Source organism: Mus musculus, chromosome 18 (genome assembly GCF_000001635.26).
Source record: "Mus musculus strain C57BL/6J chromosome 18, GRCm38.p6 C57BL/6J".
Taxonomy (NCBI): Eukaryota; Metazoa; Chordata; class Mammalia; order Rodentia; family Muridae; genus Mus; species Mus musculus.
The window spans coordinates 33,092,340-33,115,274 of NC_000084.6; the positions used below are offsets into that span (position 1 = coordinate 33,092,340).

Consider the following 22,935-nt stretch of genomic DNA (forward strand, 5'->3'; position numbering starts at 1 on the left):
GGGGAGTAGAGTCCTCACACCAGGACCTTTGCCTGATGCTGTCTGCAGAGGAACCTAGCCAGGTAGGAGTACTTGCAGCTGCCCATGGCTGGGGACAGATAATGATTTTTACTAGTGGGATGGGAAAGCCACTAAACACCCTGTAAACATTTGAGGAGAAAGCAAGCCCTGAAGTACACAGAGGTCTGTCTCAATGGACCATACGCCCCTCAGCGGCCACCCCTTTCCATCTTGATGACTTGGGAAGTATAAAGAGAAGGAGATATGGCAGCACATTAACGTAGAATGGACACTCATCAACACAGCTCCTCTGATGACAGCTTTTAGATTATGAATCTTTTAATGCAGAAGATGTAATGATGAGCTATGGGGGTGCTTTGAGGACATGTAGGACACTGTATGGAAACCACACTGCACACACAGTCATTCTTTTAGTCCTGATTTCTGAAGTGTCTGGCACTCGGGAACATCGGTGTTTGCTGATGTTAAGATATAAGCATTCTCAGCATGGAAGGCGGATCTGGACTTTCACACCTAGAACAGGGAGCTGCAGACCGACATTTAAACTGCAAGACCCGTTTCAAGGCCTTCCTCTTTGTAGCATTCCTGTTTTGTTAACTCCTCACTTAAAATTTTTTTAAGATCATAATATAATTATAATATTTTTCTTTCCCCTTTCCTCTATCCAAAACCTTCCACATACATTTCTTGCTCCCTTTCAAATTCATGTCCACTTTTTCACAAATTGTTATTGGATGAATATATATGTGTATGGAAATATATTCCTAAATATAACCTATTCAGTCTATATAATGTCCCCCACACATATGTGTGTTTGTGTATATGTGTGCATGTGTGTATATATGTGTATATATGTGTATGTATGTATGTGTGTATGTATGTACGTATGTATGCATGCATGTATGTATGTATGTATGTATGTATGTGTTTTCAGAGCTAACCATTTGGCGTGCTCTTACCTAGGGAAGACTATTTCCCCCACTCAGCATGCTCAGTTGCCTGTATTTTTGTGTAGGTCTGAGGCCTCAGGCTTTCCACAGTCCACATTGGCATGTCTGTTGATATCATCCCGATTCAGCTCACATTTGGTCAATCACATTGCTGAAACCTTATGAATACAGCTTCTAACATTACTAGGAGACACACCCTTAGAGCAAACTCCATGATCTTTTGCCTCTTCCGGTCTTCCTGTCGCTTCCTCTCAGTGTTCTCTGAGCCTCGGTTTGGTAGTGTTTGTAGATGTATCTGTTAAGACTGGGTGCCACAACTCTGCTCCTCTGTTGCTTTGAGAAGTTACATTGATGAGGGGTGAAGTTTACACCTATCTGTGGACATAAAGACAAATGTTTAGATTGTGATTTAGGATTATGCTGTTTAATTTTTCAAATGGTAGTTTTTAGCATTTATGAAGAGCAGTCATTAGGATGCTGGAAGAAGTACTTACTTTTGGGGAGGAAGAGGTGGTCGGGCGAGGAACTAAGGTAGTCCGTTAAGAGCATCGAAGTGTTTTATGTTCAAATAAACTTTTGATAAAGGATTCACTGTCAAGATCTAATTGAAGAGTCTTAAAATGCTACATGACTCCAGAGTTTTTATTTCTATTATTAAATAGGTGATGAAAGTATAAGCTTTTTAAATATAATTAATGGCTTGGTTTTCTAATGGGTAGCTGATGACTTGGTTTTAAGAATTACACAAATCAAAGGATTATGTTGGGAGCTCTAGGCTTCTCTGATATTTTGCCCTCACTGTAAGTCATTTCAGATTCATGCCACTGAGGCACTGTTGTTTGACTGAAAGAAACATAAACTGGAAAGTGAATCACACTGTTTCTATGTCCTATTGAGACTTTTAAAGGCATTTTGCCAAGTATGATCTTGACCATGTAAAATACTAAGAAATTATTAGAACCCAAATTTATAGGGCATGGCTGATATAAAGATAACTGAAGTGTGACTCTAATGATTAATAGTAATGATTAAACATAAGAAATAGCCTTAAGTATTCCTTAAAATTTAAGGGAGGAGTGCTATTTTGGTCCCAGTTTCTGAAAAGGTCAAGTAAAATATGTATTTAAATGAAAACACACGTGAGTTGCTCCCTCTAGTCACTGCTCGGCAGTGACATTATCCTGAACTCATGGATTGGATGAAGCTCTTTTCTACTCTGTGGTAGCTTCTCCTGACAGAGTTTGAAATTGTTAAACAAAACACTAGAAAATGCTAATTTTGTCAATGTCATCTTAGGGAAGGCACCAGCATTCGCTCAGCGAGCTTCCTGGACCAAGAAGATTCTACACAGACTGTTCATCTATATAACACCAATAATGCCGGTTGTGACCAATGTGTCCATTCTGTACATTAAGAAAGCTAAATAATCCTTGTACAGATTAAGTGACCAGAGAGAGGGTTTAGTGTGGCCAAGCCATCTCGTTGTCAGATACAATAAAAAGAAAATTTAAGTACAGCCAAAGGCGGCCACTACCACAAGGCTTATGTTAGTTCAATTGGTAAAGAACGGGCATAACCTCTGGATTAGGCATTGATGATATCAGGCCATTAAATGATGTTTTTAGTGAAAAAGTAGCAAATCATTCTTTTTTGGTTTGAAAATATGGAAAAGACATTTATTAAAAAGCTAAAATTATATAAAACAACACACTGACAACTACTTACAGTACAATTAGAGCTATTTTTCATATTTTCTATATCTTCCACTTAAAAAATACATGGTATATGTTTGTTTTCTTCCTCCTTTGAAAGAGGACTTGGGTGGCTTGGCATTAACTCTGTTTTGATGGCCTTGACCATGCTGGTGCTGCCATTTCCTTTGGAAAGATGGAGAGCTGGCACTTGTCAAGGCTTTGTGTCGCAGGAGGTTCCATCATTTCTTCTTCTTTTATTCACCTCTGCTGCTGTACTTGATGCAAATCATGAACTATTCCAAGTAAAAGCAAGGAATGGTGTTTGCAGGATGTACTGTAGGGGGCTTCTTTTTGACATCTGAAAAAAAAAATAAAACTCTGTAAAACCGATGGGGGAGAAAAAGAAGGCAGGATTTAAGTACTAGCTGACTTAGAAATCAGTGACTCCACCTGATATCTCTAAATTGTATTTCACAGACTATTATCCACCTACCTTGGGAGAACTTAGAGAAGCTGGATTACAATAGCATGTGTTATATAGGTAGAAACTATGTGGGTGTTTAGGGAATCTTAATGCTTTTCCTTGGCTGAGGCAGTCATTCGCCACTCCGTTACTGGTAAAAACACATGCACACAGATATACACATACGTGTGCACAGATGTATGCATGCACACATGTCTTAAGACCTAAAATGGTAGGACAAGAACTAGTGAATTAGTCCTAATTTCATTTAACCAAGGCTTGATATTAATCCTGTACTAAGTACCCTTTTATATCCAACAACCAACTCCCATTCCTTAATGATCTATTCAGTACATTATTGTATATCAGGCACTGGTAAATAGAGCTGGGTTTATCAACTGCTAGAAAAAAAAAGATTCACTGATGTTACCATAGAGTTAATGCTCCATTGAAAGAAGAAATAGACTGGAATCCTAATTAGATGATAATGTGTATCTTTGAAGTGTTTTTAAAATAAATTGGGTGGTGCATTTCATGGCATATGTCTGAGGTTATATATCTTGTTGTGTTATATTTTATTCTGCAATACATCCCATGATGACCTTGAGCTCATGATTCTCCTGCATCAGCTGCCCAAGTGATAATATTCTAAGTGTCTATAGCCATGCCTGTGGAATGGGGAGAAGATATGCCCTTAAGTGAAGTGAATGAAGAAAAATGCTGGTGGAGGACAGAGCACAAAGCTGTCAAGTGTGGTCCAGGGGTTGAATATTCTCTGGAGGGAGGAAAACTACACTGACCCAGAGAGTGAGCTCTGTTATATGTAGCAGTCTAAGCACAGTGGGACATCAACAAAGGCATTTAAACTAGAGAGTGGCATGACCTGATTTGCATTTTATGAAATCATTCTGTCTGCTTTGTGCAGGAGGCCGTGCAGAGGCTAGGAGTCAAAGCAGGACATTACTGTAGACATTAAATGCTGCAGCCTTTAAGGCATAGAAAAGTCAGACATGAATGCAGACACAGAGTGAGAAATGTCAGTGCCTCAAACCCAGGTAAGAAGGAACAGGGGCACATACAGGAGAGTTCTTTTATGGAGGAGAGCACACATATGCTTCAAAAACAGGACCTGGGTAGGGTGTGCTGTGAGGGGAGATCTTTGTAAAGACGAGAGAAAGTAGAACCAGGATTACCCCTGAACAGTCTTAATTCTGGGGAGAGAACAGAGATAAAGTGAGGAGATGGAAGTGCACAAATCCTTGAAGGTCTTTCTCCTTCTCATACCTCCCGTGCCCTCCTCTGCTGTACTAACTCTGGTTTCTGTGGGACTCTGGCATCATCCCAAATCATTTGTATAAACTTAGTTCAGCTTACTGTCTCCCCCAGGAATGCTAAGCCTGTGTCCTTCACTGTCAGTAAAAGGACTCTCCCTTTTGAAGCAAATTCCTAGTGGCTGTGAGCAGGGATGTTTGTTCTCAGGACCTAAGAAGGGAAGCCTTTGGGGGGACTCACTCTGGAGGAACTGCCTTGCTCCTAAGCCACCTCTTCCAAACCAAATGCTTTGGTTTCCAAAATGTAGATGCTTTTTTTTTCTAGGTTAAGCTTCCAGAGCCGTTATTGTGCTGTCCAAACTCAATTCGAGTTCTCTATAAAAAGGCTCTGCTTTTCTCCTTTACCCACCCTCTCCTAAAGTTGTAGGGTCTGAAAGGAAGAGGAGGTGACTGGTAATGGAGCAATTAGAAGACTGTGACTTTCCATTGCATAGTGAGAGATAGCACAGTGAAATGCTGGTTTAGAGTTTGTCTTCTTCCACTCACAGCGAAGTTGCCTGTATACCAGAAGTGTCAATCAGATATTGAATTCCCTGACAGGTCACCTGTCCTTCCCCACCATGTCCACTGCACGTCGTCACCCCATGTCTAAGCCGTCACCTCCTTCCTGTTGGCTCCAAACTCACATAAAACGATTTGGGAGGCAAATGCTTGAGGGCAAGTAGTATGAAGTTCACTGTGGAAGGAGTCAGGAGGAAATCTTGTTCTTTTTCAAAGCATTTCAGTAAGCTGAGGTTGAAGAATGGGAACGGGGAGTGGGTTCAGTACGGAGGGCCATGGCTTCATTAGTTTATTTCTGAAGCGGTTTCTCTCCTGTCTTTTGCATCTCTATCAATGGCAGTTCTATTCTGTTTCTCTGGGCATGCTGCTCCACTGCTGCTCCCACATGCCTGGGTCAGTGTTCTCAGCAGCCCTCTTACCGTCTCCTTCACTTTGACTCCCAGAGTCTGTTTTGTTCACTGATACACTGTCATGCCCAGAATATTGTCTGTATGTAACAGGCACTAAAAGAGTATTTGCTGAAGTAGGAGATAAACATGTTTTGGTGATGATGATGATGATGGTAATAGTAAAATAATTCTCCTTGGATTTTTATGCACTCTCAGTGATTGGAGAGGAGAATGAAGGCAGGCAGGTATATCAGGAGTTGGAAGAGAGAGGGTATAAATGAGAGCACCAGGGGCCCTTAAACTTGGTGTCATAAATTTAAAATTAGAAGCTGGCAAAGTTGATCATTTACCCCCAATGGATTTTGGTCAGATACAGAAATAGAATAAGAGTGAAGGTTAACTAGCATGGACATTTTCTCTGGAAATTACAAGTGGAAGAGCGAAGGCAGAAGGGTTGAGAGTATGTGTAGAACAATGTAGGAACTAACAGACCGTGGACTCCATGTTCAGTCAGAGAGAAGGTAGAGGTGGAAATCAGTGTGTGCTGCTAGATAGCGAGTTGTTTGTAGTGTCCAGTAGATGGTAGGAGCTTAAGGTGTTACCATGAAAGTACATTGCTAAGCAGGATCAGCCGAAGAAATGGGAAACTATGGAGTAAGCAGTCCCAACCGTTGGATGCATCATTATATTGTTGCCTACATTATTAAGAACAACCATGGCAATAGCTGAAGCAGAGATGTATGTGCTAAAAGTCTCGAGAACAGGAATGAGGGGCAGAGGACCAGGAAGTGACTACAAGGGAAAGTTAAAGGTTGCACATAGGTGACGATGGGGCCACAGCCTTAAGCAGGAAGGACCAGGACCTGTGATGTATTTCTTACTGAAACCAATACAGGTTACTTATAAGGTCTATGCCAAAAGCAAGACAGTCACAAGATGTCCAGGCTTATGTTTAGACAAGAAGATGGAGGAATAAAAACCACCATCTTTAGTGAGAATTCTACAAGTATCGGGGATACTAGCTTTATGTAAGAAATTCTCTATTTGATTGCATGTGTACCACGTTTGATTTTTGCATGTTTAAACAGCAGTCCTTACCTTTCAAATCCTTGTAGACTAGGATTGCTCTTGAATTAAAAAAAATTCCACTTGCCAAGTCTCTTTTCAAATGTGCAGGGGTCAGTAGAGGCCTGTCAAGTCTCAGGAAATTAAGCAGAACCTATGTAGAAGGGAGTCATTCTGAAAGCTTAAGGACATTTATAATGTATCAATTATAAAGTTACATTTCCCATGTTTTGACAATGCCTCTGAGAAGCACAATTCTGTGCTTTGCATCATTCTCTGAAAATTATTCAAGCCAAAAATGAGCCAAAGATGGCAGAGAATATAGAGAAAAATGATACGTAGTCTCATTTTCTGTAAAAATAATAGTCTCATTTTCTGTAAGGATAATTAGTCCTAATTGTTAGTGCAGGTGGATGTGTCCACATAGATTGTGTGTGTGTGTGTGTGTGTGTGTGTGTGTGTGTGTGTGTACATCCTGTGTGTGCACGGATGTGCAAATTCACATGTGTAAGAAGTCAACATTGAGTATTTCTTCTCGGTTGCTCTCCACACTTAATTTTTGAGACTGGTTCTCTCACTAAGGCTGCTTGGGTAATGGATTTGGCTGGAATGGTTGGTCAGTGAGTTTCTGGGATTCACCCACTTTCACCTCCGCAAGTAAGGGCCAGGTGAGTGCCACCATTCTTGATGTTTTATAAGGCCCCTCGGGATCTGACTTAGATCTTCATGATTGTGCAGCACTGAGCTGTCTTGCGAGCCCTAGTTCTAATTTTGAGTGGAAATGCTGCTGCACTTGATGGAGACTCTGCAGACATAGAACATCTGTCTCTTTTTGATGAAGGCCACCCAGAAGTCACTCAGATAGAAGCTCCAGATCCAGGTTGCAAGTATCATGGCCAAGTGAGTCAAGTCTAGCAGAAATTTGCATCCACAGGTCTCCTTTTCTCTCCACTGCTCTGCCTTGTCACTTCCACAACACAGAAGTAGGTTTATCTTTTTCTTCAAGTCCTTCCTTCATCTTGAGTCCTTAAACCCTTCATCTTGTCAGCATCTTGACAAAAGCTCTGTAGTACATTTCACACTTAATCTTATGAAGGGTCTATTCTTAGTGAGCCTCATTCAACTGGGAGGACTTAATGTTCCTGAGGAATTACACTTTCTTTACACTTCACTCAACCTTCCGCCATGAAAGTAGACACAAACGTAGTTTCTTTTGATGTTGAGAAATATTGAGTTTCAAGAAGTTTCGGTACTGTATACATTTTAAGTGTGCTATTAATTTTATTTTTTTCTTATGCATAAACTTCAAAAGACATATTTTATATTGAAAGTATAACAAAATCTAGCTATATTGACTATTTCAATGGTTACAAGAATGAATAAAGATATTTCTTTGAATACTTTGGGTAATTTAAGGAGAAGAGCTGAGGCAGAGCTCTACAGAAAATGCCCAGAGGCCCAAGCCATTTAGGGATTATCTGGTTTAGGTTGGCAGTCACAGCAAACATGGAGAATGTAAGTGGTAAGCAAAGTTCTTTTTGATCAGCAATAAAACACCATATTTTGGAAAGCATGCATGTGACTCCACCACTATCTGTCTTTCTAGTGTTAAAATTCATGGAGTTGGAAATGGCTCAGCAGTTCAGAGTGGTTGCTGCTCTTCCAGAGATCCTCAATTGAATTCCTAGCACCCATGTTGGGCAGCAACAACTGTTTGCTGTGTGTTCAGCTCCAGGGATCAGATGCCCTCTCTTGGTCACCATGGTCTCCTGCACACACATGGTATATACTCACACAGACATGTATAGATAGAAAAACACATAAATGAAAATAAAAGTACATTTTTAAAGTTCAGGATGCATTGGTTGACCAAATAGGCACCTCTGCAGATTCTCTCTGCCCATCCCAGCCAGGGACAGGATAGTGCCGGGATACATCATGTACTCTACACACACATTTGACATTTTACTGTGATTTAATTTGGTTTATGAAACATAAAAATTAGATTTGACATTATTTAGACTATGAGAGTAGAAAAGGAAAAACGTCAGCTACTCACCAGAGAAGTCATCTGTGGTCCTGAGACAACAGTTTTGAATTGCACAATGACATAGGAAATATTGTAAAAGTGTATGCCATTTGCAAAACAGATTTCATAGAGAAACTGATTTTGAACTAAAATCAAATTACCAACCTAGAATGTTTTTTATAATGTTATCTGTTTTGAATATTTCTGAATAAATATAATCGAACACATAATTTTAAAAAAGCATCAAAGTGTAGAATCTGTGCTAGATAACATGGTTAAGTATTTGTTTAGAATATGTGTTTGTATTAGAAAATTTCTTGGTGAATATGAAAATATACAAAGTTAAGAGACTATGTTATCTGCTCTTATTCTATATTGATCAGAAACACAGGAAAATATTAGGGAGGATCATGTATCACATAAGTCCTAAATGTATAATGAATGAAAATGAGTCCTAACTTAGGAAATTTAGGTCCTTTAATTTTTAAAAGAATCATATAAAGATAAATAGATTTATTTTGCAGTACTAAGGAAATTATTGCTGACCTTGGGTGATAAGGGCATAAACTATTATAAAATTAGCAGATAAATTAGACTGTACAAATCTATTATCTAAGTTATAACTAGGCTAATAAAATTGTACTATACATGGGATTCACCATAAACACCAAGGTTCAGATAATCATGTTATAAAGAGGGACTCACTGTGAAAAGGTGGTGTGAATTTGCCTCACTGTGGTGACTCTTTTATTATCTGTAAGACCCTATTTAAAACTAGTAACAATCCATCAGGGTTTTCTTCAACATTGTCTGCAGAACCCAATTGGGAAGGAAGGTTTAGTCTCATTTAAAATTCAAGCAAATCCTTCACCAAGGTGGACTCCTGCACCTGTGGCTCTCTGAAAACTGTTTCAAGCATGGAGCATCGCCTGAGTGAGAGTGACGGTGCTGACTTCTACTGCCACCACTCTATGTGATGCTTTTATGTGCATGGTTTCAGTCAGTCAGCTCTAGCACCTTCCCCATGGCCAACGTCACAACGCCAGTGCTCTGCAAAAGGCTACATAGTTTCTCAATAGACCACTATGGGAGAAATCTGTCCCTGCCCATTGTTCTTATAGAGGTTTTATACCCAAGTGCATACTGGAAGTTTTTCATGACACTTATAATTTCCCCCTAAATTAAAGAAGTTTAATTTTCCTCCTGGAGCCACTTGTCTATATCCCAGTGACCTCACTGGTTGACATCACTCACTGGCCATCATCTGTATCCCATACCACATTATCTCCATGAACTGTGCATATACTTAACAACATGTTCTGCATTGATTGTTATCAATGGGATGGTTTTTGTAAAATGTCAAATAAGGTTAAAAAAAAACCCAACCTTTTTACAATAAACCCATATTTAATAATAACATTTCAACCCAGAGAGTTATCTTCCACTGCAGAATGGAGGTTTGAATTTTAATTTGTTTTTAGGTGTGTTAGTGAGTGCCTACCTGTATGCATGTGCACTTACATATATGCTTGGAGCCCATGGTGGTCCCAGGTGGCATTAGATTCCCTGCTTCTGGAGTTTCACACAGTTGTGAGCCATCATGTGGGTGCTGGGAACAGAACAGTCATCTTGTGAGCCTCCAATAGATATTTTAAAACAAAACACATCCTTTACTTAATCTTCTGATGGCGTTAAATAGATACATCTTCTTCCCAAATTAAATTGGAAGCTTCCTCTGAAAAGACCTTATTTTGTGTGTTCTTTTGTAGGTTCCATATTGTATAATATGAAGCTGAGCATACAAAACCTAGATAATAGATACTCATTACACGGATAATGAAAAATGAACTTACAGAACCTTGACTCTCAGTTGAGTGGAGATATATATGAATTTTGGAGAATATAATGGGAGCTATGGATAGTCTTCCTTCCTAACACAGTATTTTAATGACTAATCTACCCAAACTTCAACTCTTACCTTTAGTGTTTGGTAATCCTCATTTCCCTTCCTTAGTTTCCTTCCTTCAACATATGTCACTAGAAACATCAAAATACTGGACAAAATGACACACTACAGGTGAAGAGTAAAGAAGCAGAGTTCCAGGTATAAGTGAGTTTCTCAGATTTATTCATTAGGAACACAGTTACCACATATCACTTTTCAGTATGAATCCATGTCCAGTCCTGCTTGACCATGAAAGGGACATTGTGACATGGTTCCCAGCCCTTGAACAGAGCCAGCAGGGTCTCTGTGAGTGTTGATGGTTGCTGTGAGTGTGGCATAAGACTTGTTTGTATAAAATTATATATATATATATATATATATATATATATATATATATATATATATATATTACTTCATGTTCCTCCGTTGGGAAATATTCTCCGTGCCAAGGTTATGGGGGAATGTTAGTGCCAAAGTTAATGACTCCATGATAATTAGAAACAGCAGGAGTCCAATAGGCAAGGGTGTGTCTATGTCCCAGCAAAGTAGTAAACACTGAGACCTTCAGGACAGCCCCTAAGAATGTGGGAACAAACTCTGAAAACATGAGTTCAAAATATATAATCTCTCAAATATGCAAAATATAAGGTTGTAATATGAATTATATGAAGGGCTTCACAACCTAAAAAAGGTAGCTGCACTATGATCCAGCTTGTCAGGAAGATACAAAGGCGTGCAGATTCCTGAGTTCAAGATCAACCTGGATTGGAGTTAGTTTGGGCTCTGGCCTTTAAATAGTAATCTCAGGTTGGGATCCCACCCAGCTAGCTCATTGTCTGTGTTTACAAGAGGCAGGCAGATCTCTGAATTAATTTGCAATGTTAAAAAAAAAAAGTTTAAGCCAGGCAGTGGTGACACATGCCTTTAATCCCAGCACTTGAGAGGCAGAGGCAGGCGGATTTCTGAGTTTGAGGCCAGCCTGGTCTACAGAGTGAGTTCCAGGACACCAGGACTACACAGAGAAACCCTGTCTTGAAAAACCAAAAATAAAATAAAATAAAATAAAATAAAATAAAATAAAATAAAATAAAATAAAATGTTTGCTGTCTCTGTCTAAGAATAAAGTGGCTGGGGTCATGGGATGCTGATGGGTCATAGGTTAATCAAAAGGGCACCTGGGGTAATGACTGAATTGATATGTAAAATAAAGGACTGGGTTTTTGATCTTCAAGAGATGAGCTATCCATAGAGTTTTGGGAATTGCAAGAGAGAACTGTGTCAAGAGAATGCTGTCTGGAAAGCTGCTGTGAGCAGAACATAGGCCATCAGCTTGTAACCACAAGCTGTTTCTCTCAATTCTCTGACACCCCTTCCTCAGAACCTCTCTCCAAGCCAAGGCTGGTTCTTGACAGATTTACAAGAGTTTAATGGAAAAGCAGCTTAAATTACTACCCTGTAGAGTTTGTGTATTACTGTTAAACAGTCATAATTTGAGTATTAAATCTATTGATGGCTAATATTGCTATAAATGAATAAGAATTGGTGATTTATTATTTAATCTGGGACATGGAAAAAAAGCAGAGAAAGCAACATTTCATGATTTTAGGCAAGGAAGTAAGAAAGGTAGCAAATAAAACAACCATCAAAGCATCCTTCAGTGTCTGACAGCATCCCGTTTTCACGAGATTCAGGTCCTGCCCCAGTCTAACATTATAGTTCTTTCAAAGCTGATCAAAGGAGAGGGCTCCTTACCCATGGGTGGCCCTGTCATAGTCACATGTCTCTCACATATAGATTCATGCATTGAAAACAAACAGAGCAGTGAGCAGATTCATTGGGATTATCATACAGATGGAGAGGAGGGCTCTTCCTTGAAATATGACTCTGAAGAGTAAAGATTTGGGGCTTTTATAGCCACATATTCTACAAGTTGAAAAGAAGAGAAAAATGGAGCCATAAAACCAGAGAGGGCAATGTTTGTGTTTGAGCCTCTGTGTTTGGCTACCTGTAGACAGATCGTCTCTGACTTTCTATGTGCCAAGTTTTCAAATGCAGCATAGGCAAGTTTGAGCTCAGTGCTAGTTACTTGCAAATGGAAAAGCTCTGCTCCATATTTACTGTCTAAATTGGGCGAGTCAGCTATACTTTAGTCTCTGAGGGAGACTATTGAAGCAGTTTCCAAGTGTTCTGAGTCACAGAATACTAGATAGATGTGTTAAGATGTGTCTTTTCTTATTCTTGCACAGTGAAAGCCCTAGAGCCTACCAGCGTGATGCATAGTCACTTGAGTGGGTTTCTTACCAGCTTGTTTTTCTCTGCTCACAATAAATCTGTCCTTCCATGCTATTGCCTGTGTTAGCTGTCAGTTATGAAGATAGACAGATCATATCTTCCCTACCTCTCTCTAGACAGAATTTATAGCTGACAATTCATTTTGTGTGGGATATTCATACATACATTAATAAGTATTCTGAGTTGAAAGCTTCTATCCATCAAACACAAGTAGAATGCATTTTTTTGTTGTTGTTTTATAGTGTTAATGGTTGTTCTGCTTAGTTTTGTTGTCAGCTTAACACATATTAAAGTCACCAGTGAAGAGTAAACCTCAATGGAAGAACTGCCTCAATGAGTTTGGCCTGTAGCTATGTCTGTAAGAGATTATTTTGACTGCTGATGATTGATGTGTGGAGACCCCGTCCACTGTGGGCAGCACCATTCCTACTCAGGTGAATCTGGACGGTAGAGTGAGCTAGCTGAGTGAGTGAGCAGGAAACAGCATTCATTCATGGATTCATCCTCAGTTTTTCCTTTAGTTTCTTCCCTGACTTCCTTTAGTGATGGACCATCACCTGGAAGCATAACACAAGTGAACCCTCTTCTCCCCAGCTGGCTTGTAGTCAGAGTATTTTATCATGGAAACACAAGTGTAACTAGAATAATAGTTTAGTATTCTTGGACATGGGTTTGTAAAAACACTCTGAGTATACTAAATGATCTCATTATTGGCCTCAATATTCATGGCTATGAAGTTTTCCCTTAAGTGTGTAATTATTGATATTTTATTATTTATGGTATTAAAATTTGTATTGGGATGGGAATACTTTTAGTTTTTTACTAGTGTGGAAACAATGGGTTTCAATACATATACATATACATATACATATACATATACATATACATATACATATACATATACATATACATATGTATATATATCCATTTTTACTTATTTTCATCTTCTCTTTCATTGACCCCCCTTCAAATTGATCTCTTTCTTTGTCTCAAATATATTTCTCCTTATGTATTGATATTATGTGCACATGTATACACACTCATGTGTGTGTGTGTGTGTGTGTGTGTGTGTGTGTGTATTCTGTAGCTGAGAGATAGTATATTGGTTTTCTTGTGAAGTTGGCTTGTTTCACTTAGCATGATGGCATTTGGTTATGAGTTCTTTAACATTTCCTTATAAATATTTTACTTCATCATAAAATTTAATGTTTATTCATGTGACTGATCTCTTTAATCAAGAACTATAGAGTATAACTAAATTGTTTTTAGGAAAAACTATCGCTATGTTTAGGAACTAAACTATAGATAGTTCCCTAAAACTAGATATATTTATATGAAAAGCTATAAATATATTGTATGTTGTAACCAAGTAAATTAGCATATAAAATTTATAAAATTTTTTTGAATATTCTCTATCTTTAAAGGACTTAATCATTTTCAATATTTTTATTGAAAAAGTATCAAGAAGACATTGCTTTTTGTCTTGAGTTATGTGTCAACCACATTGACCTGGAATTGTGTTTCTCTTCAAACCAACCTTTTCTTCCTTTGGTAATAACTTAGAGGGCAGAGACCATTCTTTATTGAAAGTAGTCTCTTGAGTTTGTTCACAGTTTGGCTGTGAATGAAGCATAAGTCTCGTCACATAAAGATATTTACTCTCCTGGATCTTGAGACAGCTCAGGTGACATAAATGGTGACATTAGAACAAGATCAGTGATGCATTGATATTTGTATGTGTGTTGAGGTGTGTACATGTGTGTGCATGTGCATGTGTGCATGTGTATATGAATATATAGAAGCAAGAGGGCAATTTAGGGTGTCCTGCCTTAGGTACCTCTTTAAAAGAGTTTTTCACTGGCCTGAAACCTACCAAAGAGGCCAGGCTGGCAGGCCTGGGGCCGCAACGATCCATTTTCTCTGCCTCCCCTGAGCTGGGTTTCAAATGTTCACTGTAGACTACAGTTTAAGTTTTCTGTTTACATATGACATTTAGAGAGTCCTATCTCTCTTGTTGTGACTAGGAGTCAATCCTGAGCATACAGATGGAGAGCATCTCTAATTTTGCAGATGAGAAATTCAATGGACTTTGTCTCCAAAATGTCAAGTGACAAACTTGCTAGGGTCTCTTAATTGCCACTAATAGAATCTAGTTCTAGATTACAATAAGAAAGAATTTAGTGGCTCATATAATTGCAAGGTTCAAAGCATAAATGAATTCATATATAACAATATAGGAACAAAGTATCAGCAGTTCTTTGTGTATCTCAGCAATTTTCCCTAGGCTTGCATTCAGTATAAAAATTGGGCATTGGTGACAGTGGGGTCTGTTCGTTTTGCTCTTATAATTGCAAATATAAAGAGAGTATATTTTCTTGTTTATTTACATATCAAATGATATCCTGTCCATAAATAAGAAAAGTCAGTTTACATATAGGTTGTAAAAAGTTACAGAGTAGGTAACTGCTTCATATCCGTGGTGTTCTACAAGGCACCTGTGTTGAGCCACTTTAATCTGTCAGTGAATAGCCTTGTTCTAAGTGTGAAGGAAGAGTATCCAAGCTAGCAAGGTATGGGTGGGTATGGGTGTTTTCTGCCAAACGCCTTTAGTTCCAGCCCCAGGGATGCTGATGCTGGAGGGTCAAGAGTTTCAGACACCCTGAGCTACATTGTAAGACCATATGTGTTTGTGTTTGTGTGTGAGTCTGTCTGTGACAGACAGACAGACAGAGACAGGGAGACAGCACACCTTTCCAGTTACTTTATTTACCCAGCTGGCTAATGCTGTTTTTCATGTCTGACACAGTCACATTTTTTCTAAACTCAAGCCCTTCTCTGTTTGTCTCATTTTACCTTCTAGGTGGACAAGAAGATTGTGAGAACAGAAATAGGAGTTCTCCTGCGTCTCTCACACCCGAACATCGTAAGTGGCTGTTAGCTTAACATTTCAAATCATTTCCAAAGCTGCAGGATGGGCCCATTGTCCTCCACTGTCAGTGCTGATGGGAAAGAGGGGTCCTTCCACTCTGTGAGGCACCATGACCTAACTCAAGGCCCTACCTCACCACATCCAATCAGTTTCAGAATAGATGGACAAGCAGTACATACCATGCCTTTGTTCATGCATAAAAGGAGGAAAAAACAGAGAAATGTGTTTTTTCTAATGAAACTGGCTTTCTCCCTCTTTTGTTTGCCTATCTTTTTAATATTCCATTGCCAAAAAGGCTTTTGAAGCAAAAAAAGCACTGCTTTTCAAAGTCATTTCAGCCTTTGGGAGAGAGTCCGCTTCAGAAATAATGCAAAGATGTAAACAAATGGTGTACGTGAATGGAAGAGCTAACCAGTTTCCAGACGCTCTGCTGTCAGGACGCCTCTGAGAAGAACGAGTGAAAAGCTTTCTGGAATCAACGAAGTGAAAAAAAAACAAAATCATTTTCACAGCAGCATCTTGATTTTATAAATTAAACCATCTACTTAATTAAAAAAAAAAACCTATTTGTGTGTGGGCTGATGACCTGCAATGCTCACAGCAAAGCGCATACAACTTGATACATGCATTAAAGGTACACTTAGCTACACAGCAGCAAATATTTTTCTTATAATAAGTAGGAAGATGGACTGTGGCACTTACTCATCAATCTTGGGTTGCCACCCAGGACCCAGGGTCCACACATCCCTGTGCCAGCCAGTTACCTATCCTTTTCACCCTTGGTTTCTCTCTCACCCTGCACCTTGTTTTCACCAACCCATAGTGCTATCTGCACATTCCCCCAACCCCCAGACTGATATTCAAGGAAGAAATTGGAAGGACCTCGCCAGCAGAGTCAGATGAGAAAAGATTCTCAGAAATGACTTCAGCAGAGTTCTCTTGTAACTTTGCTGGCCAAAGCTAGCTAAAAATGTTCCCCAGCTACATCAAGACTGGTTGATCAGAGAATAGGGCTGTCACAAGTGGCTTAGACTGTCATCCACAGTGTGGGGCCAGGCGCCTTGCTTCTCAGAACTAAAGCAGAGTTCTGTATGCAGTGAAGTACGAGGATGCTTTGAGTAAGCCGTTCTCAAGCGAGTCCTACTCGGTTCCCACCATCACGTTCTCTATAGCCTCCTTCTGAGGAAGCCACTGTGGCTTCTGGATTCCCTGATATCTGGAGAGATGTCTACATTTGGTTGGATTATCTGCATGTGCTGAAACCCTGGTGTGATCAGTCAATTCTCTCCTACCACTCTGCCCAAGAACCCTTCACACACAAGGGACTCTGTAACTGCTTTTACATACAGACTTCACTCCCCCCCCCCACCACCACCACCCAGGCTACCTCACAAACTAACTCCAAACCCATTGTTTCTGAGATAAAGCATTGCTCATCTCTAGCAACCATAGTGCTTTCAAACAATTTTGTAAAGTTGGGTCTTGATTTGATTCTAAGGAAAAGAAAGAAAAAAGGGAGGGAGGAAGATTCTAACACTTGAGTAGAATTTAGGAAGTGTTTTTAAGAGATTTATCATTCAAAATGAATAATGTCAAAATTTAGTAAGACTTTTGAAAAAAAACTGAGCTGTCTGACAAAACCATCAACTGAGAAATAGGACAGCTGCCTACCTGGCCCTGGAAGAGGGGCCTTTCACTGTGCTAACCTAACCATTGGTAATGCAGACTAGTCTTTGTCCATAATTTTAGATGTCTTCAAGGAAGATGGAGATGAGCCAGTGTTGATGTTCTTTCTTAATGTGCATCTTGTCCCCAGATAAAACTCAAGGAAATATTCGAAACCCCCACAGAAATCAGCCTGGTCCTTGAGCTGGTCACAGGAGGAGAACTGTTTGACAGGTGAGTTGAACCAAGAGGGCAAAGCCACAGAAACATCTGCTCTGTGTCACGAGAAGGATCATGGAAAGGAGAATTTCCTAAGACTTTCCATAAGAGAAGGATTATGTGAATTGATATGTTTTCCTTAAAATAAATCTTGAGAAGAATGTTGAAGCGAGGTAGATCGTAATTGGTAAGATAAATAAGTAAGTAATTAAAAAAGAAAAGCACTATTGTCAATTTACCTTCACAAACATTTATGTTTAAAAAGTAGAATTTTATAAAATATTTTAACTAAATAATAGTATTTATAAGATTATTTTTTTGTGAGAAAATACTTAAAGTTGTGTTTGCTGTCAGGATCCAAAAACTCATAAAAGTCAGTATTCTTCAAATGATTATTTATAGCCTACTCTCTCCAGGATAGGTGTCTATGTTAGTTTCATGTTGCCTAGTAGGGTGTGTCTTGCTTTGGCTCACTCTTGCTGAGTAGAGCGGGTCTTGCTTTGGCCCGCTATTGCTGTTTGAGGTGTTTGCTCATAGCTTATCCCTAAGGGAAGTTTGAGAATGGGAGAGGAGAGGATGCCCCCAAATCTGAAGGAACTGTGAGTCAAGGCATCTTTAGGCTTCCATAGTGTTTCTCCTCCCTGCCTCCTCAGGAGAATTGTGGGCAGGTGGGCTGTGGGGGATCCTCTGCTATGTTCATCAGGGCAACAAAGAATGAAAGTGAAGCTAGCAGTACGAGGTGTTATATGGTAGAAATGGTGAGAAGCTGGTGGAAGGGTCTTGGTAAAGGGATAATTAACCAGATAGGGGGGAATCAGAAGACTGAGTCCCTGGATCTTGTCTTTCATGAATGAATGAGTGACTATAACAATGAATGGACTCTTGAGAAGAAAGGTATCCCAAGGGGGTTGGTTTTGATTGTTGAAAGAGTAGACTATTTCCAGACTCCTGCAGTGGTCTTGAATGTCTGTGTTGCTCTCAGATCCACATATTGAAACCTCAACTCCCAAGATGAGGGTATAGAGGTGGCTCCTCTGTGAGGGAGATATGTCATCAGGGAACCCATATGGATAGAATTAGTAGCCTTGTGAAGGCACCCGTGAAAGGCCTTCTGATAAAACCACCCTTCAGAAACAATCTGCTGGTGTCCTGGTCATGCATTTCTCAGTATCTAGAATTATGAAAGTTAAATGTCTGCTGTATATTATGTATGTTATAGGGCTACCATTAATCCCTTTGGAGCAGCCCAGATAAACCAAGACAAATGAGTAGACCTTAAAGCTGTAACATTCTGACTTCTTTAAGAATACCTCGCAAGGATGTGGGCATGCATGAGTAACCTTCTGGTGGCAACTGTTTGTTGATAGTCTCTCACTTCTGAATCCTGACCCTGCCACTCAAAGGCAAGCTAATCTAGAGGAATGTACTGAACTTCCCTGCGTTTTGCAACGAATTTGAAGCTGTTCAGTGCTGCTAACAAATTAGGTACGCCAAACCCACTCTAAGGATGGGCTACGTATTCTAAAAGGATCCTGTTCCCAAGTGCTTAGACAGGATTTCTCTGGAGTATCACCCGTATTTGTTTATGATGGCTCCTTCAATAACACCACTGTAAGCGAATATTTTTATGATTATAGTCTTTGTCTAGGTACAGTAATATACTTATGGTAAGATCCTTACTGGCTTTGGAGGCATGACAGCTGTCTAAGGAGACCTTGCATATTTCTCTGCTAATTATGTTCTATTAGATAGCAATCTCACAGTCTTTAATTATAAATAGCTGCAGATAAGAATCCCACGTGGAAGCTACCACTTACCATTGGCGCTTAATGATTTACCTACCACCTCTCTTCACTTGAATTAATTGTAATCAAGAGTCTCTTCTTCCCTTCTTACAAAGCTTCTATGAGAGAATTGGGGATGAATTTTATTTTAGCTTTAGAAAAAAAAAACCAAAAGAACAGAAATGCAATTAATAAATTTAATTTGTAGAAATGAATGAAGTATTTATGTTTCATAAAACTACTGACAGAGAGCAAATAAAGTGCTTACCATGGTACAAGCGCTCAGTGACTTTAAATGATAGGTTGTCCCCCTGAATATTGTTCACATTCTCGGCCTGGTAGACATGACTAGGTCTCTCCACTATGCTATTTAACTCACAGTTATTCTTAAATTTTATCAAGTTGAAATAAATTTTTCATTATTAGTCAGTCTATTAGTTTTCTTTTTCCTTGAGAGATTTAAAAAACTCTAATATTGTTTCTTTCTGTGCACTTAGGTCAAGTTCTAATTTGTTGAATTGCAACGATGAGAAGTTATTCCTGGTCTAGTGGTGGCTCAAGTAGTAACTACTGAACAGGCTGGGAGCAGCTGAGGGAGGGATAATCATGTTAGTGCATTAGAGTCAAGGTGCTTGGATTTTATTAGAAAAGATCTGTTCTGTGATGCTTATAAAAAATGAAGCAGTATTCTTGTTGAATTTAAATAAGAAACACACAGGATAAACGATTTGGGATTTTGAAATAAAATCAATGCCTTTTCTATCTTAGAAAAGTCATGTCCATACATTTTATATAAAAGTCTGCATAATTCTTATATTACCGGGAAAATAAAGTCCCCAGAGTTCAGTTCTTCTCAGTGTTATCACAACTGCTAAAACCTTACGTTTCCTCTCAGTAAACTGTCTTACTGAGCAAACTTGGAGCTTTCAGATCAGTTTTCTTTCTTTGTTCTCTCTCCAGAAATGGCTGTATTTTACCTCCAGCCAATCCATCAGTATCCTTGGACTGCTAATTAGCCTTAAAGGTGCCTTCTGCCCCCCTTTCCACCCAATTTCATCTTATAACTCCAATACCTGTATTCCCTGTAAGTTTTGTTGTCCTGGCTGCTGCTGCTGCTCTTCTTCCTCCTCCTCCTCCTCCTCCTCCCTCTCCTCTCCTCCTCCTCCTCCTCCTGCTCCTCCTCCTGCTCCTCCTCCTGCTCCTCCTCCTGCTCCTGCTCCTGCTCCTCCTCCTCCTCCTGCTCCTCCTCCTCCTGCTCCTCCTCCTCCTCCTGCTCCTCCTCCTGCTCCTGCTCCTGCTCCTCCTCCTCCTGCTCCTCCTCCTCCTCCTCCTCCTCCTCCTCCTCCTCCTCCTCCTCCTCCTTCTTTGTAAGGTTTTGCTTACCAATGTCAAACACTGTACATAGATATTGTAGCACATAGAGATTTGGATGGTTGACTCTTCAAAATCAGCAGATTTGTTTTTCTTTAACTTTTAACATAAAAACAAAACAGTTTAATATGAAAAGGCACCGGGCTGATTAAAAGGTAATCCCCTGATGGCCCTTTCTGGTTTTGGCAAAGATCCATTGATCCTTTAAAGGTCTACACGTTCAACCAGGTAATTTTAGCAGGACACCTCCTCCCTGGCACCACTTACATGCTGAATTCTGTCCCTCAGCTCTGGGCAGCTCCTTAGTCTGACAGCTCTTTCTTCAGCACCAGAAGAAGGGGAAAGGAACCCTAGCAGACCTTGGCTTTAGAAAAAAATCTCTTTTTTTATTGGTTATTTTATTTATTTACATTTCAAATGTCCTCCTTCCTGTTTCCCCCTCCACAATCCCACATCCTACCCCCTTCCTCCTTTGCCTCTATAAAAGTGGTGGTCCTCAACCCACCCACTCACTCCCACCTCACCCTTCTACCATCTCCCTGTGCTGGGGCATCAAACCTCCACAGGACCAAGGGCCTCCCCTCTCACTGCTGCCAGATAAGGCCATGCTCTGCTACATATATAGTTAGAGCTATAGATCCCTCCGCTGGATGAAGTTTTACTTCCTTTTTGATCTCTGGTGTCTTCAAACAGAACTTTAAATGCTTTTAATTTATTTTTAATTTTTTAGCATTTTATACATGATTTTCAGCCCTCCTTGTTACTACTCTCCCTGTCTCTCCCTGTCTCCCCTGCCTCACTGATGCCCTCTTAAATCCATGGCATCTTTTTCTCTGTCTGAGTGTGCATGCACACTCCTTACTAAGTTCATTGAGTGCTCTCATGTGTAATTTGCTCACATTATTGGCGTACACACATGGCATATTTCCTTTACTATGTACATATGTTTAAAAGCTCATCTCTGGGTAAAACTGTTTCTCCATCTCTTTCCTATGGGTGAGATCTTGTAAGATTTTTCCCAACCATATTGGCATATCGACTGGTGTTATCATTATGCAAGCCCGTTTTAGGCAACCATATTGTTGAAACTCCATAGTTACAGCCTCCCTGTCATGTCTAGAAGACTCTATCTTTTAGCAAGCATCCTGTTCCTCTGGTTCTTGTCACCTCTCTTCTGGGGTCACTCATTCTGTTCATTTTGACCATCTGTGGATTTATGTAATTGTCTTCATCTGTCCCCAAAAGAAGCCTGTTTGATGAGGGGTAAGAACTCTACTTATCTGTATGTAGTTAGGACCGGTAAGTATTAGGATCAGTATTTAGAGTACAAGTATATTGGTTTAGGAAAATGGCAGTAGAAGCTTCTCCCTTTGGGTCTGTGTCCTCTTATAGCCAGCAATAGTTAGCTAGGTTTATTTTATTTAGTGTGTTTCATTTTCTTGCTAGGAGTGTGCCTAACCTCCATTGCTGAACACAGACATTCCTATGTGGTTCACAATTCTTTTAACAATACCAGTGTGTTTTTCTCTTATTAAAAAAAAAAAAAGCAACCTCCAGAAGAAAGTAGAATGAAAAGGAGTTCCTTTGCTAGGTAGATATGGAAATAATGAGTTAGTAAATATATTTTTTTGGTTGTGAGCCTAACCTTTAGTGGCTGAGCCATCTCTCCATAATTGCTAGCATAAGTGGTCTTGGATCCAGCAGCCAGCTGCCTTTCAGAAGGAACCTTTTGCCATGTGATATCTTACAGTCTTCCTTTAGGTATTCAGTCTCACATCCTAGCCAAGAGAATGAACTGCTGTTGATTTTACCTGTGGAGAATCCAAGTTGTATGGACTAGTCTTGTAAAGCTGTGTCTAGCCCATTCAGTTTTCTGGCCTTGTGGGGCCTTTTCTTTTTTCTTTTTCCAGGACTATGAGCTAAAGAAAATATTAGTATGTTGGAAACTCATGCTTGAATTTTATGTCTCTGACTCTAAATTTGTTTTTCTGTACTTTCTGAAACTTAAACTGTTCTTTTAGTAAGTCACAAAGCGTCTATAAACAAGGAAGAGGTTAACTATTTCAGAACAATGCACTTAGCCTGTGAGTTGCTATCAGTTGCATGATCAAGACTAGTGTATCCACCTGCCTGAACACTCCTGGGATTTTAACTGATATTGTTGTTACCAAAATCTCCAGAATTACTCATTGCCCTGTTTCCTCAGGTTGGTGTCATGGTTGATAACAGAATTAACCAAATTCAGGAAAAGTCTGGACTAATAAAGATTGTTTCCCTAAAATTAGTC

At 39.6% G+C, this 22,935-nt stretch overlaps 1 protein-coding gene across 6 annotated transcripts in view; it reads left to right on the top strand.

Annotated features, from left to right (window-relative positions):
* The window catches only part of Camk4 (calcium/calmodulin-dependent protein kinase IV), a 260,827-nt gene that overhangs the window by 157,399 nt on the left and 80,493 nt on the right, over positions 1-22,935 (top strand). For all 6 annotated transcript variants that reach the window (XM_006525544.4, XM_030250297.1, XM_006525543.3 and 3 more), the window contains 2 exons: positions 15,541-15,603; positions 17,426-17,508. In XM_006525544.4, coding sequence (XP_006525607.1) covers positions 15,541-15,603; positions 17,426-17,508 — 146 coding nt within the window. The remainder of the gene's footprint in view (positions 1-15,540; positions 15,604-17,425; positions 17,509-22,935) is intronic.